At 35.9% G+C, this 14663-nt stretch overlaps 1 protein-coding gene across 4 annotated transcripts in view; it reads right to left on the bottom strand.

The window, feature by feature from the left end:
* Positions 1-14663, bottom strand: part of EML1 (EMAP like 1) — a 107721-nt gene that overhangs the window by 18446 nt on the left and 74612 nt on the right. For 3 of the 4 annotated variants that reach the window (XM_074868766.1, XM_074868768.1, XM_074868767.1), the window contains 7 exons: positions 13003-13132; positions 8824-8973; positions 6741-6810; positions 4805-4915; positions 2310-2405; positions 1643-1777; positions 73-172 (listed from right to left, as the gene is read on the bottom strand). In XM_074868766.1, coding sequence (XP_074724867.1) covers positions 73-172; positions 1643-1777; positions 2310-2405; positions 4805-4915; positions 6741-6810; positions 8824-8973; positions 13003-13132 — 792 coding nt within the window. Of the gene's footprint in view, positions 1-72; positions 173-1642; positions 1778-2309; positions 2406-4804; positions 4916-6740; positions 6811-8823; positions 9006-12971; positions 13133-13932; positions 14164-14663 lie in introns of all 4 variants that reach the window. The other variant, XM_074868764.1, reaches the window with a different exon arrangement.

Here is a 14663-nt window from a genome sequence, read left to right as displayed (position 1 = left end):
GAGGTTATGCTCATGTAAACATTCACAGTATTTTATATCAAAATTTCACTATTAACTTCAATCTTGTCTTACCTTTCCCCCAAACCAAAATGTTTCCACTTGAGTCTCCTGTAATAGTATCACCATTTTCAGAAAAGGTCACACACAGGACAAACTTTGGCTTCTCTTGTTTCTGCACGGTTATGAAAAATATACACTCACAGCAAACACAACCCATTCATTTTAACTGTATGCATTGAAGTCATTTAGTTTAGTCTTATACAGCTGTATTATTACTTAAGTATCTACACAGGAGTTAAACACATTCCTACAGTCTAAACAGTTAATCTGTGCAAAGGCAAAAGACGCATCTGGTGAGGTTGGTGTCCCAACCCTGCACCCTTCAATTACAAGTCATGATAGAGCAAGTGAGAAGGCCTGCCAACTTTTAAACACAAGACCAGGAATGCTCTGAGATAAACCAAATCCCCCAACTCCCGCATAATCGCAAAGGCTTTAAGTATTTAGAAATGGCCGAAGATGCAAACAAGCTTTATTACTGTAGTTTTTAACTCCAAAGTTTCTAGGAGAAAAATATTATTAGAGAGTTTGGCTGTAGTGTAAGAATTAAGAAATCATCTCTTGAAAGAATCCTAAGGTTCAGTAATGGAAATGTTGCTTTGAGACCTTGCATTTAAGATACTGACAGCAACAAAACAGTGAAAAGTATAAGGGGACAAAAAACTCCACTAGCTAGTAGCTTCTAAGGACATTATTTACAATGTTTGTTGACTACCAGTGTGTATGGCCTCTTTCTTCCTCAAACTAAGAACTGTTCTCAACTAGGTTCACCACACTTTTCCATCTGCAACAATCATTGAGCATAACAGAGCCGTAACAGAGACAGAAATCTGCCAAAGTAGCTTAGGAGTTAAAATGAATGAAAAATAAAATGTAATGAAATTTAAATGCATTATGTCCTCCGAGTTTCACACAAAGTATATAAATTGACATCACAAAATAGTTGTTTTGACTATACCCCCAAGCCACAACTCCACAAGCAGCTAACTAGGCCCTACTGGAGTTACCCACAGTCACCGCAAACATTTCTCATTTGTGCATGCAACTGATGTAGAGTGCAGCCTGTATTTAATAACAAAACCAAATCAAGACCTTGAAATTAAAATTATATTTATCAAATAGTGGCCAGCTCAATCTGTATTTGAATTACGTGTATGTATGAATCTGAGCAGAACAGTGGAAAAGGGAACAATATTCATAGTCATGTAATTTATGGGGGTTTTGCAAGTCTCTCCTCTGACAAAATAAAAAAACCTCAGCATATATCATTTTTTTTTTTTTTTTAACCTGAAGTAAGCATAGATTGTTTTAAGGTAATTTTATTGGGAGAGGGCATAGCATAAAGAATATAGGAAAAAGAATGCGAGGAACAAAATAGTAATTACATTTCAAAACTTCATTGTGGAAGTTTTACCCGTGGAAAAGTTCTCTGTGCCATACCATGAATGCTACCTGAGTTTCTGCAAAATTTCAAGTTTAATAATGATCAGTTGTTTTGATTTACTCAGCCCTTATTAACCCTTACATCTGTGTGACGGTACCATTATTACAAACATAAAATCAAGGAAAAATTTTATTTTACCTCAAATAATCCTTGCTTTTTAACAAGGGAATTCCCTTCTAGTGTCCAAAAATAAAGGTGTGATTTTCCACAAGTAACTATTATATTTGTATCAGTAGGGTGAAAATCTGCAGCAAATACAGCCTCATTAGAGCACTTGGAAAGAAAAAAGAAAAACATTGTATCAAAATTTAAAATTCAAAGAAAACAAAACTATATGAAATGGTTCTCTAGTTAGATTAACTGATCAACTCCTGATTTAAGAAAAATTCTGAGCTATTTATTTATTAGTGTAGACTGGAATACTTTGGTAGAATACTTTGAAGTCAAAAGATTTTGTTTTTTCAAGTTAGTATCAAAAGTTATCCTTCAAAACTATGTCAGATAATGAGAGGTTCTACACAAAACATTAGTTTAAGACGTTTCTTTTCTGTACATGCTCCTGTCATTGCTGCCTAGACTTTTCTAATCAATTCTAGAATGACTACAATAGCAAAATTAAAAAAAACAAAAACAAAGACAAAACTATTGGGATAATCTCAACAGTATTTTCTTTCTTCAGGTTCTTTGACTTTTACAAAATTGAAGTGTTAAAAAGGCACAAGATATTAAATATAGAAATACATTTTATGACAAGAAATCCAAATCTACATACAAGCAAGTAGTACAAAATATATTATTGCAACACCTTGACATCTGCCAGCTTTTCTTCTTTCTGCCAGTCCCACACAGAAAGTACATGGTCGTTTGAGTCATCCACAGAGCACAGGCTACTTCCTCCATTCTGAGGCAAAACATGGAAAAATATTAATGCATCCGCCAACCAACATTAGAAACATGTAAATACGCATTCAAAATAATTAAATACTTCTGTGTAGGTGCAAATATTTATACATATCTACACTTTAACTGTTATACTTTTAGTTATCCCAGAGATCTCCATGAAATATAATAATTTATAGGACCATTGAAAAAATAGGGCTAAAAAGGAACCTAGAAGAGAAACTCTTGCAGACTGCAGACAGACTTTGTCAGGAATGAGGTAGGTATCTCTTTCCAAACACTCAGTGATGGAAATTCCCAAGGCAAACTACACGTCATTATCTACACTGTTAAGAAAGCTTTTCCTGACAATTATATTGAGTTTCTTTCCTTGCAATTTAAACCAATTACTTCTTGTTAGATCTGCTATGGACAAGGGAAACAATTTTACTCTTCATATAGGAATAACAGATCAAAATCAGGGAACATAGTAAGAAACTAGAAACCAATTTATTCCTGACAGGTGCCTTTTTTATAGGTGTATCTTCTATCAGTCTTTAAAATCTTATTGACCGTAACTCCTTCAGTCTTTCTTCATGCATCATATTAGCTAAATGTTCTCCAGTGGGTACCCGTTTTTCTGAAGTACAGATCCAAAGACTGGATGAGGAACTCTAACCGAGAGTCTACCTGAACTGAGGGGAGGTGACCGACAGTGGTCTCACTAGTGATGGAAACTGCTGTACAATCATCAAATCTTTTTCCAGATAGCAGCTATCTGAAAGGTACTTTTTGGACCATTTTTTCCAGTCCTTGGTGTTCATTCCTTGCTGTGTGTCTAGAGTAGAATAAACTATCAAGTAATGTCTAATTGTTTTCCAACCCATTCAAATATGATTTTTGTATCCCGTTGCTCCTGGCATTAGCTATGGTAGCTTTGACTGCAGATGAGCTTGCTGGAACAGACTGAGCCTGTGGTTACACAAGCACTCCCTTGGCAGCAACGCTGACACAAACAGTCCTTCTTCTGCCACCCATAGCAAGGCTGCTTGTTGCTGCCTCTTGAGCTGAGTCACCAGAAAAGTTTGGGCTAGAGTAACCCTAGCCCATAGAGGGAGCCTGTTTGGGGAATGGATCCATTTTGGGGGCAAAAAAAGACCCAAGCAAACTATGCTTTATTTTGTTTATACATAAGGATGCATGGTTGTTTTCCTGATGAAACAGGCCCTAATACACATCTCAGCCACAGCTATAAAAATAGCTGTACCAACACAACTCAAGAGGTGGGGAGAGATAGGACTCAGTAGCCTGAACAGAGGGCTGTCTAAAATGAGATAAGCAGTACTGCTACAGGATGGGATGGGACATGACGTTCAAAACAAGGCTAAGCTCTGACTGTGAAATCGCAGCATTAAGCAAGCATACTAAAAACTTGCTTTCTCGTGGCATCTGCCAATAGGGAACCTGTTAAGTACTTATTTCTTCCTCCAGGGAGATATTTACAAAGTATTTGCCTGCTATTCCTTTTTATTTATCCTTTAAAGCTGATCTTGAACCGTGTTCTCTTTGACCTTTGTATTCTTAACCAGCTCTCCCAATTCACTCTATTCTTTTCTACTTTCTATAAAATATTGTCACCAATAGATTTCAAGTACTTGTGGCTACCTTCATTGAAGTATATTTTGCTTAGGTAATACACCATTTACTACTCTCCTTCTTAAAAATGCTGTCAAGACAACCAGACACCATCAGATACACCGCTAACAGATTCTGTTCTACACAGAGGGTGTCCATGTCAGGTTACAAACTCATGTTTTTATATGGGACTCGAATGCCACCTATGTAATTTTTTTAACCTTCTTGATAGACTAGAGCTCAAAGGATGGTGCCAAGAGCCTAACAACAGGATTCTAATTTTTACAATCCTTTATCCATACACCTTTGCTGCTTTCAGGAAAAAGATTCTGCTTCTCCTATGGGAGCTCCCATTTTTTAAATCCAAAGTCAGAAGTACAGGCCATTGTAAAGGTCTTTCATCAGTCATTCTTAGGCACAGTACAGGGTGTTAAAAGATGCAGAGAGTAACTTATGTAGGGAAAAATGCAACAGGACGATTAAAGAGTAGCAAGGATACTGCAATTTCAAGAACACAAGTACTTCTGCAACTATTTGTCCTGGAAAAAATTAATTGCATTTTATGGTATGCATAAGGTAGACCTCTGAGGCTGCTAAGAGAATGCTAAGCTTAACAGCAACATAAACTGCTGGAAACAACTGGGCTGCATGGGTTCCTCCTCTAACGAGAAAGCTGAGAGTAAAGACAGCTTGGAAGTTTGTTTTGGTCAAGGAAGCTAAATTTGAAAGATTTCAAAGACCTGTTCAGCAAACATTCTTAATATGAGTTTCATTTACTTTACTTACAGATTTAGAAAAAGCAATGCAAGTGACAGCTCGGTCAAAAAACCCCATTCCGATGACATGCAGTGTATTCAGAGTTACAGAATCCCAGACACGCACATGTGGTGGCAATTGCTATAAAATAGACACAGAAGTAACAGCTAAAACAATGGTAGCAAAAAACCATCAGGATTTAAAATAATGAGAATGCATCCAAAAAAACATTTTAATACAATTTAAGGCATGAAAATTATCAAAACTTCTCTACAGTCATCTATGTAAGCACAGATGTGCTACAAATGATTTGCTGGTTACTGTGCCTAGAACCAGTATCTGGGACTGACTATTCAGACTGTACAGTACATCAGGTCTCACTGATCTTTAGAGTTTATTGAAGTTAATGGGCACTGAGACATCCTTCAGTAAGTGAAAATTGGTGATGACCTTGCAACATGGGACTTACTGGTAGGTCCGAGATTATCAGTTTAAACTGTAGCAACTGAGATAATTCTGGTCAACATCAAACAGCAAGTGCAAAAAAAGATTAAGAATTTCTAAAACATAATTTATTTCAGTGTCATAAAAATGGCCGTAGAAAAGAACTGTACAACTGTAATTACAACTAACTTTCCTTCTGTACATAATGGCCCAAGATGACTTCCCTACGAAAACCAGGTGGTTCCCCCTCCCTCCCTCCCCTCTATCTTTGACTTCGGCACCACAGAGCCAGCCAGCCCCACGCAGGCTGAACCTCGTGGAGACAGAAACGCTCCTCAACGCCACTAGAGGGCAACCCCGGGAAGTACTTGCCGATTAAGTTTTATTTTAAAAATAGTGAGGAGTTTTACACAGTGTTTTCAACCTTTGCAGGAAAACAACAAAGGCCATGTTTTATTTCCCTTTTTACCCTACCCTTTCAAATAAAGTGAATCTGTTTTATTACAATATCAGAAAAAAAATCTAAAAAAGCAATAGCCATCAGTCCTCCTTGCTAATAATTAGTGAAACTGCCCTTAAAAAATAAATTAATGAATTGGGGCCACCTCAGTATCTCAGTTATATAAATGGCTTTTATATAAGCTTACCTATATACCACTTCCCCTGAAGCACAGATACCAGACCTTTAGATTTTATTTCACAAATACAAAGGTAAGGAATTGTACTTACGAAGTTAAAAAAATAAATATGAGAGACTTCTCCAACACACAATAAAAATTAATAGTTTATGTTACTCAACTAAGTTATCTTTACATAAACCTTATATTGCATAACTGGAATTTCATTTTCCTTATTTACTTAAAGCAGTTAGCATACTGATAACCCATTTTTATCCTAAAAGTCATTGACATCTACCAAAAATTTTGCAATAGTTTGGCTGTGACATCAGCTGCATACTCTGCTAAGTGACTTTTTCCTGCCTCTGCTTGTACCCACTCTTTCTCACTTGTCTTAGCATTTTGGAGCAATGTTCATCTTACTCTGTTCAAATAAATTCCTAGCCTACAGCTAAGCTTTATGATAATACAGGTAATAAGAGAGAGAAAAATATTCTTGCCTAGATGACGGCAAGAGTAGGGATTTGGTTTTTTTTCAGCAAATAATCCAAAGCCATAGTGCACAATTTAATCTCCGCTGCTTTTTCTCCTTTTCCCCATATCCATTTGCCCTCCCAGGTCTGCTCTGTAGCCTCATCCTTCCCCATTTCTTTTGGAGACCAGCTCCAAATGTACCTTCAGTTTGTGTAAGCAATGGAACCAGAAACCAATGATTGGTCTTGATAATGGAACTGGGTAACTTTGATAGTGTGCAATAGGCACTCTCAAATTAAGTTTTGCTTGCATTCAGTCCTAAAACGTAAGACCAGTTTAACTGGAACATGAAAAGAATATAGCATGTATCTGCTTGATAGCATATTCTTGTGAAATACGAGCAATTACATAGCAGCAAAGGGATCACTCACTTTTCCATCCTTGGATGTCCCTGCAACTTGACCTGTTGCTATAGTGATCCTATCAGGATGGACAGCCAGGCTATAGAAAAGAAAGAAAGGCCAAACGTAAAGCTATTTATTATCTATTTCATCAAACTTTTACTTAAGCCTGTATAAATAGCCTTATTTTAGTCATATAAGACACACAGCATACATGCAAAGGTTTTAAAAATATAAAAACAGAACTGACAAAAGAATTTTCATGCTCTTTTATTGAAAAACGTATTCCCTTGTGAACAGGGCAGTAATTTGCTTAAGCCCTAATACTGCCAAGTATGTCTCAAACAAGCCTTAGTCTAACCTATGTTGGGATTCATCTCATCTAGAGTTGAAGTGACTGCAGCATATAACAAGTTTACAATTTGCGCTACTTATCTAACTTCAGATATCTCTAATCAGAGGTTGTAGAGACCTGGTCAATACAGACAATGCCGTCTAGCAACAATTCTCCAGAACAAACGTATGTGTAGCCACTCCAGCATTGCTCTTCAGGCTGTATTGACCAGATATTCAGTGACTCTTTTAGGGAGATAACAACCTCTCTCCAGTATTTTTCAAAGGTGGAAAAAAGTCCTTTAGTAATTAAGAATCAGGATACAGAAATTAGGAATTTTGATTCTAAAAACTGAGATTTTAAAAACTGCAATCAAGGTTAACCAATGTGTCTAAGGAAAAAACAACCTAAAATCTGTATTAAGCCTGGAGTACAGTCCTGTTGCCCCAAATCCTCTCTTAATTATTTTTTCACTGCAGCTGCTTTGCATAAAGTTCTAGAGGCAAAATGCCATGCAAAATGAACTGTAGCAATAATTGACTCAGCTTTATAATGCAGAAGGGTATCCTCTTTCTAATAAACCTGAAAGCTTTCAAATATCTAAGATTCACAAAATTTGAAAGAAAGAAATGAGATGGAACAGGTCCAAGTTAAAAATTTCCTTGTAAAACAACTAGATTATACAAATAATTCAATTTTATGAAACATGCTCACAATGCAACCAGATTTGATTATCAGGTCTATTTTTGGCTTTGAGAGACAACAGGTGTTTCATAATGCTTAATCTAAAGAAGGGATGTCAAACTAATTTCATACATTAGGGCCCATCAGATAATCTGGATGCTCTTCTACAGCTACACTCAGCAAGCAGACAGATACCGTCAAGATAAACTATACGTTTATTTAGATTTCAGTATAACAATATTGATATTTACTGATACCTAGTCTCCTCTAGGACTGAACACAGCTAAATCATTTTGAAGGCCAACCTGGCATGCCTGCATGGCAGCAGACAAGCCAGGCTGCTCAGGACTAGTTTCCAGGTTATCTACCATGATGTAGACATGCCTGAAGACTACCAGGAAGACTGCAGATGAGATTAAAACTGGTTTTTTGATTGGACTGAGCCTAAAGGACCTATATCTGGCACCCAGACCCAGGTGAATATGAATAATTCAATCCTACTTAAAAAGAGAAAGGAGAAGAATCTAAAGAAGTTGTTAATGCCAAATCACCCTAAAAACAGAATAATGAAAAATGAGTAGATTGATACATTCAATCAGATTTCTAGTTTTCTGTATTCTCAAAGGATATTAGTTGTGGAAAATAAGTTTTCTCAAGTAAATATGAGGAGGAATTGTTAGCAACTGAGACAGAGAAACAAGAGGTAACTTGGAGAACATCAATAAAGCAATTGCATATAGACTCATCCCAAGAAGGTAGCACAGCACATACGGCAGCACAGACTTCAAGGCAAGTTTCACAAGCAAACTCAGGCTCTGTTAGAGACATATTTGGATATCCTCAGGTCTGTGCCATCACACCCTGACAGCAGGTGCTTTGTGTGCTGGCTAGATAGAGCTATAACAGACATATGACATTCTTATGACTTTTATTTGACCTTTACTTGACTGTGCAAATACACTGTCGGGCATAAAGAGCCAACCTATGCAAGAGTTAGAAGTTAAATCAAATTTTCAGAACTATATTAAAAGAACAAAATACTACCTTCCAAAAACTGTTTTATGAAGAAAAAATGATGGTTATTAGGTGACTTACCACTTCACATCATCATTATGACCAGTGTAATGTCTCTGAAGTTGTTCTTCAACATTGAACAACACAACTACAGATGCGATGAAATATACAGTTTCACCCGTTGGAAGAAGATAGAGATTACTGCGACAGTCCCGACCCCTATATCCATAGCTAGCATGTTGGTCAAGCTGCAATAACATTATCTACCAATGAAGAATGTTAAAAATAAGGAAAACCAAAATGGATTCTCTGCCTCTATATTTTCTGAAGTCTGCATCTCTTGGCTTGAGCACAGCTTTATCACTTGATAGCCCTCAGAACTCCCTCCCTCACTACAGGCAAGAGAGCTAAAACATTTCGCAGACTTTGAGTTGCTGAAAGCCTACATATCCTACAGAAAATACATGGTAAAGAATACAGGAACTGGTAGACATATTATCCCTTTAGTATCCTCTGGAACTTGCTAAATGCCAGACTAAGGCAATATTAATTTTGTCCCAAGTGTATTTACTATTTACACTGCTTGTCTAATTAAAATAAAAATTTAGACTTGATGGAAATGCTAATAAATCATTCAGTACATCTCCCTGCATTACACTAGGATTGATTGCATTATCCTGTGTGCAGGTTGATTGATTTCATTATTCTGGGCATTACCAGCCAGATGGATATGAAACCGTAAAAGGGTTACATCATCCGTTCCAATTTATTTTTGTAGTATTTAAAAGGCAGTGGCCCAGATTCTGATGCTAGTCATATCAACACTAATCTAAAATTAATCCAATGAAATAACTGGAATTAATCCAGAAATAATCTCATTTAGACTGAATGTTAATTCAGCCAAATTATGTAGTTTTATTCTTCCGAAGAGTCATTAGGGACCACAACTATTTTGGCTTTCCTTTTTTATGGGAACAGAAAGAAACAGCATTAGCAGAATCCTGGCAAAACAGAAGCACACTCTAATTCAGTAAATATGGAGAAACTGGATGTGATAAACATATGGAGAGGTACTAAGACCCCAATTATATGTTATTAAAAAAAATACTTGTGCACTATTCTCTGTGGTCAATGATAACACAGTCAAACTAAAATACTCATGTTAACACTATCCAAGATGGTCTACGGTTATCTTACTTCTAAAACAGGAACTTAAATAACAGCTTGCTCATTTTTTTCTAATAAATGCAACAGAAGTAGTGCTGCATACCCCACCATCAAAATGTGCAAAATGTTCAAAACTACAGCTTTTGTACTCCCAAACTGAAATATTTCAGCCAAAGTTCAAGTCTGAGATATTAAAATTTGAAGACATGAAAACAACCAATATCTTCAAATTACAAAGCATTTACTATCAATTTTTAATCTGTCTGTAAAGGTTAGTTACTACTCTAGATTTATATAAGCAAGTTTATAACGGACTAGCAGTTGAAGTTAGCCTAAGGAATTCAACTTTTTAAAAAAAGTGAAGTATAAACATTATACAGACATTCATAAAGAATAAATCTCTGTGCATAAAAATAGCTATTAAATGGGAAAGATTACATTCTTTAGGGAAAATCTCCTTTCTTTATGATTCTTCCTGTGGGGAACAATGCTGCATTCAACCCTTTGCATGATTGCTGTTGTCAAACACTCCATTTCTTTCTATCAGCCTTTTTTCTCAGATGTAAGCTCCTGGGGTTGATCTCTCCTTCTCCTCACTGTTTCCCACACTCTGATTCAGTGGCTTCAACTTGGATTTGGTGAGTTGGCACTTCAGGGAATGTTATCTTGACCTTTTCTTTTCATTTGGCCTGCAGCTTTTGTTTCAAACCTCCTGCTTGCCAAGCGAGCTGCTCTCAAAGGGATCTGTGCAGACCACTGCTCCTGCCCTGATGTCTCCAGTGCCAATTTCTTGCTCAGGTTTTACCACCTCTGCTCCAGCCTGCCCCCACACTTCATCCCACTTATCATTTCTGTTTCTTCATGTCTGAATGTATCTGATATAGTCTGAACCTTTATCAGCAGATACCTGCTAGCATGACAGTAAAACCCCTTTATGGTTCAGGTATGTCCTGAAATCCACACACATTAGATTTTCTTCCTTCTGTTTCTCATCAGTCTGCTTTGCCCCTTTCATTTGTCCATCTCACCTACAATATCTTGTTTCTCTACCCCCATACTTACATTATAAAGCATTGCTGGCTATAATCCCAGTCAGGCTGATTTCTCCACTACAAAGATGTTTTCTCCTACTCCAGTTCTGTTACCCTCTAGCCAAACAGTTTAGTTTCTCCAATTTAACTGGAATGCCTGCAATATTGGTTAGTTTTCTGATGTCTTTGTCTTTCTCTTTGAATTATTTTATGCTCTTGCCCGCAGCTCTTCTTCTCATCATTATAGTCTGTAAATTGGGCATTATCTTCGCTGTTTTGTTTTGTTTTTTTAAAAAGTCTTTCATATACCTAGTCATTGGTGTAATTTTTAAGTATGGATATCATGATTGGGTTTAACTGCAAAGAAATTAAAATCTGAAAAAGATAACAGTATTTTTGTGAAAATATGCATCCTCCTCAGTAACCATTCAGGGTTAGCAAATCATTTTATTAATTCATATCTTTTCTATTAATTCATACCTTTCTATTCACAGACAACCTTTATATATAGGATTCTGCTGTGTATACAGAAACACATCTGGAAGGACATACAAATATTCAAACTAAAAATAATACTCCATCTGGCAAATATTCAGTCATTTAAGTAAGCTTAAGTGAGAAACTAATGAGACTGAAATCATGACCCACTCTAATTATCATTTCTTATAATAGTCTGAAATATTAACTTCAGCTTCCACCTACACACTGCTAATGACAATCTGTTCTGTTTTGTGGTTGGGTTTTCTACTGTTACAGCAAGCATCTTAACACTCTCTCCTGTATCATCCTTAGGTCCCCTAAGCAAGGGTCACCTTACAAGTGTAAAAAGACATCAATGCTGTTGTGATATATGGTGATAATAGAGTGATAATGCTGCAAACAGTATTATCACTCTAATCTCAGCTGTTTTATTAATTTTGTGGATTTTTTGGTTTTTACTCATCTTCAGTTATTTCTGTATGCATTATCTGCAGTTCCAGCAGAGTGGGGTAGAACCCACAGGCTCAGCTGCAATAGGAATAATAAGAATAGTTACTAAATCTGTCATTAATCCCTTGCGAATACAATGGGACTTTTGGACACTCTGTGTGCATTCTGAAACCACATGCAGTTCTATTTATACAACTTTGAAAAAGACTATATGCAGCCTCTCTTCTTTTTTATGAGGACAAAGCAACTTCCTATTTGCACTGTTTGGGACCAAAGCAAACTCTTTTTCTTAAAATAGAAAACCTTATGAAGACTTCATCTCTCTAAAGATAGTGGATATTACAAATAGACCCAGATCTTCTTGTGTTTATATTTAATCTTGAATCATCTATACATACACTAAGATTATACAAAAATGAAGTGTCATTTCTTTTTTCAACAAAGAATATATTTTCTCATTATACTTGAAAGTGAAATGTGAAAATTTCTGTATGTAATGAAACACAGATTTCTTTCAAGTTAGAATTCGGTAATTATGTCCACTGACAGAAGTCAGTGGAAAATTCTGGTTCGGTATTTACAGTGCCTAAACATAGTTTAAAATTTAAATTCAAACATTATTTTATATACAATATCTTATTAATTTTATTGCTAAGCACCTATCTGTTGCAAAGCACTATTCAATTCAAGGCTTATTCAAGTACTGAAGTTGATTATAGCATCCTCTAAAGGACAATGGTGAACATTTCATAAAACACAGTTTAGAACAATAAATTACTGCTGAGAATCAGCAAAAAAACGCCTGAGCTTGTTTTATGCATCTATAATTAATAATCGCAGCTCACTACATTCTTACAATATGCCTAGTTTAATCTTTAGCTAATTAGCACGCTTCAGACTTAACCTTCAGGCAACATTTAAGCAAAATCTTTCTTAAGCTGACACCCTGTACTTCACAAGGTGCAGAACAGCAGCCTCAAGAAATTAACACCTATTTTCAATGGAATGTCACTTCACTAATGAAATGCACCCTATGATGTTAACTTTGCTATACTTTATCTTGAAAAATTATTTAAATCAAATCACTAAGAAATTACTGACTTCCAGTAGTCCTCTAGCACAGAAAGGATACACCCATTCCAGTTTAAGCCTCTTGGCTGGTAGTTCTACTTTTGCTTCCAAATTGTAAGATTCCACTTGCTCTTTGGGCATGTACATGGTAACAGGACGTCCACGAAGAAACATTTTTACGTATCCTTCCTCTACAAAAGGTCAGAAACGTTTCATGTTACACAAAAAACCATCAGTGAACTCCAGTGCTCCTCCATCCCTTCCCACTTAACAGTTTGGTGTGTTACAATTACAGAACAACATGCAATCTCAAACTTAGAAATTAAGCAGGCTTTTTTTTTTTTTCTTAAAACATAATCACTAAGCAGAATTTTTTTTAACCATACAAAGTCCCTTCTTCCTCTAAACATTTTGAGCAGCAGAATTAAACAACATCATGAAGAACTACAAAACTGAAAGGACTGAAATCAAAATCTTTTTTGGTGAAAAGTAATATTACAATATTACATTTTTTAAATATTAAAAATGAAGGGGTAAACATCAAAGATTACAATTAACGCAGAAATGCCACTTTAAATTAATTTTATTTTTTAATCAATATTTACAATTGAGCATCAGCATCTAAAGTATTTTCCAACACTCAGTCGCATTCTTTGCATCTCAGTGTAAAGATATGCTTTACACTTGATACAGTGTTAGAGATACATTCGAAATAAGGAACACAAACAATTAGTAAAAGGAATCATGCTGATGTACATGCAGAAAAGATATGTGCTTTAAGAATTACTAAACATTGAAAAAGGAATGACAACATTGACAGCACATTAAAAGAAAGGAAAGTGACACAGAGGAGAGAAGCTACAAAAACTGCATTGGCTGACAGAAGTAAACATTTCTAGAAGAAAATACTAAAAGTACTGTGTTGAACTGGTAAGAAATATTTTTGGGGGGGAGAGAAGCAGGGATTAATAACAGATCTGGAAGTACTGACTTGGGGACTTCATGGGGCTTATAAAACTAGGAGATCTGGGAAATGCCATGAAGGTCTGACTAGGACTTTTGGGAACTGGCAAGGCCAAAGTGGGTGTCCTGTGAACTTCTGGTGAAGTTTGTCCAGATTCAGAACGTGTTGGCTCTTGCTGCTCCATCGGCAGATCAAGGGGTTCAGCCTTGTTCTCATGCGAATCAAGCAGTTTTGGAGTCAGTGACATCTGTAGAGTTACTAGACAGAATAATCGTGGGCACAGAGGAAATGGAAGGGCAGAAGTAACAAAATCATGTAAATGAAAAAAAATTATACAATTCAGGACTGTTAAAATTATGCTATGAATAGTTAAGTATCATTACAACTATACCATTATTTTTTCAATTTGAATACTAAGGCTTTATTTTAATTGGAAATATGCATACACTACAATTCCTGACTAAACTAATAAAAATTATTGGTTGAACAAATAAACATCATAGCTATACTGTATTACCTAAATATATGTGTATTCTACGTTCAGACTAAGTCATCTGGGAAAGAGATCTACCTGATTTGTCACAGTAAAGCTACAGCTAGGGCTCTTTAGCTTCATTTACAGAATTCATACATATAATGAAAACAACAGAAAACTGAATGCTAAAAAGAAGCAATAATAATGGTAAATTAATGGTGACAGATGGTTGGAGCTTAAGATGCCTACTAAAATGCTAGAATACTCGAATTGGTTTTAAAAA

This window comes from Strix uralensis, chromosome 4 (assembly GCF_047716275.1).
Source record: "Strix uralensis isolate ZFMK-TIS-50842 chromosome 4, bStrUra1, whole genome shotgun sequence".
NCBI classification, from domain to species: Eukaryota; Metazoa; Chordata; class Aves; order Strigiformes; family Strigidae; genus Strix; species Strix uralensis.
This window is presented reverse-complemented; position numbering and strand designations above follow the sequence as displayed.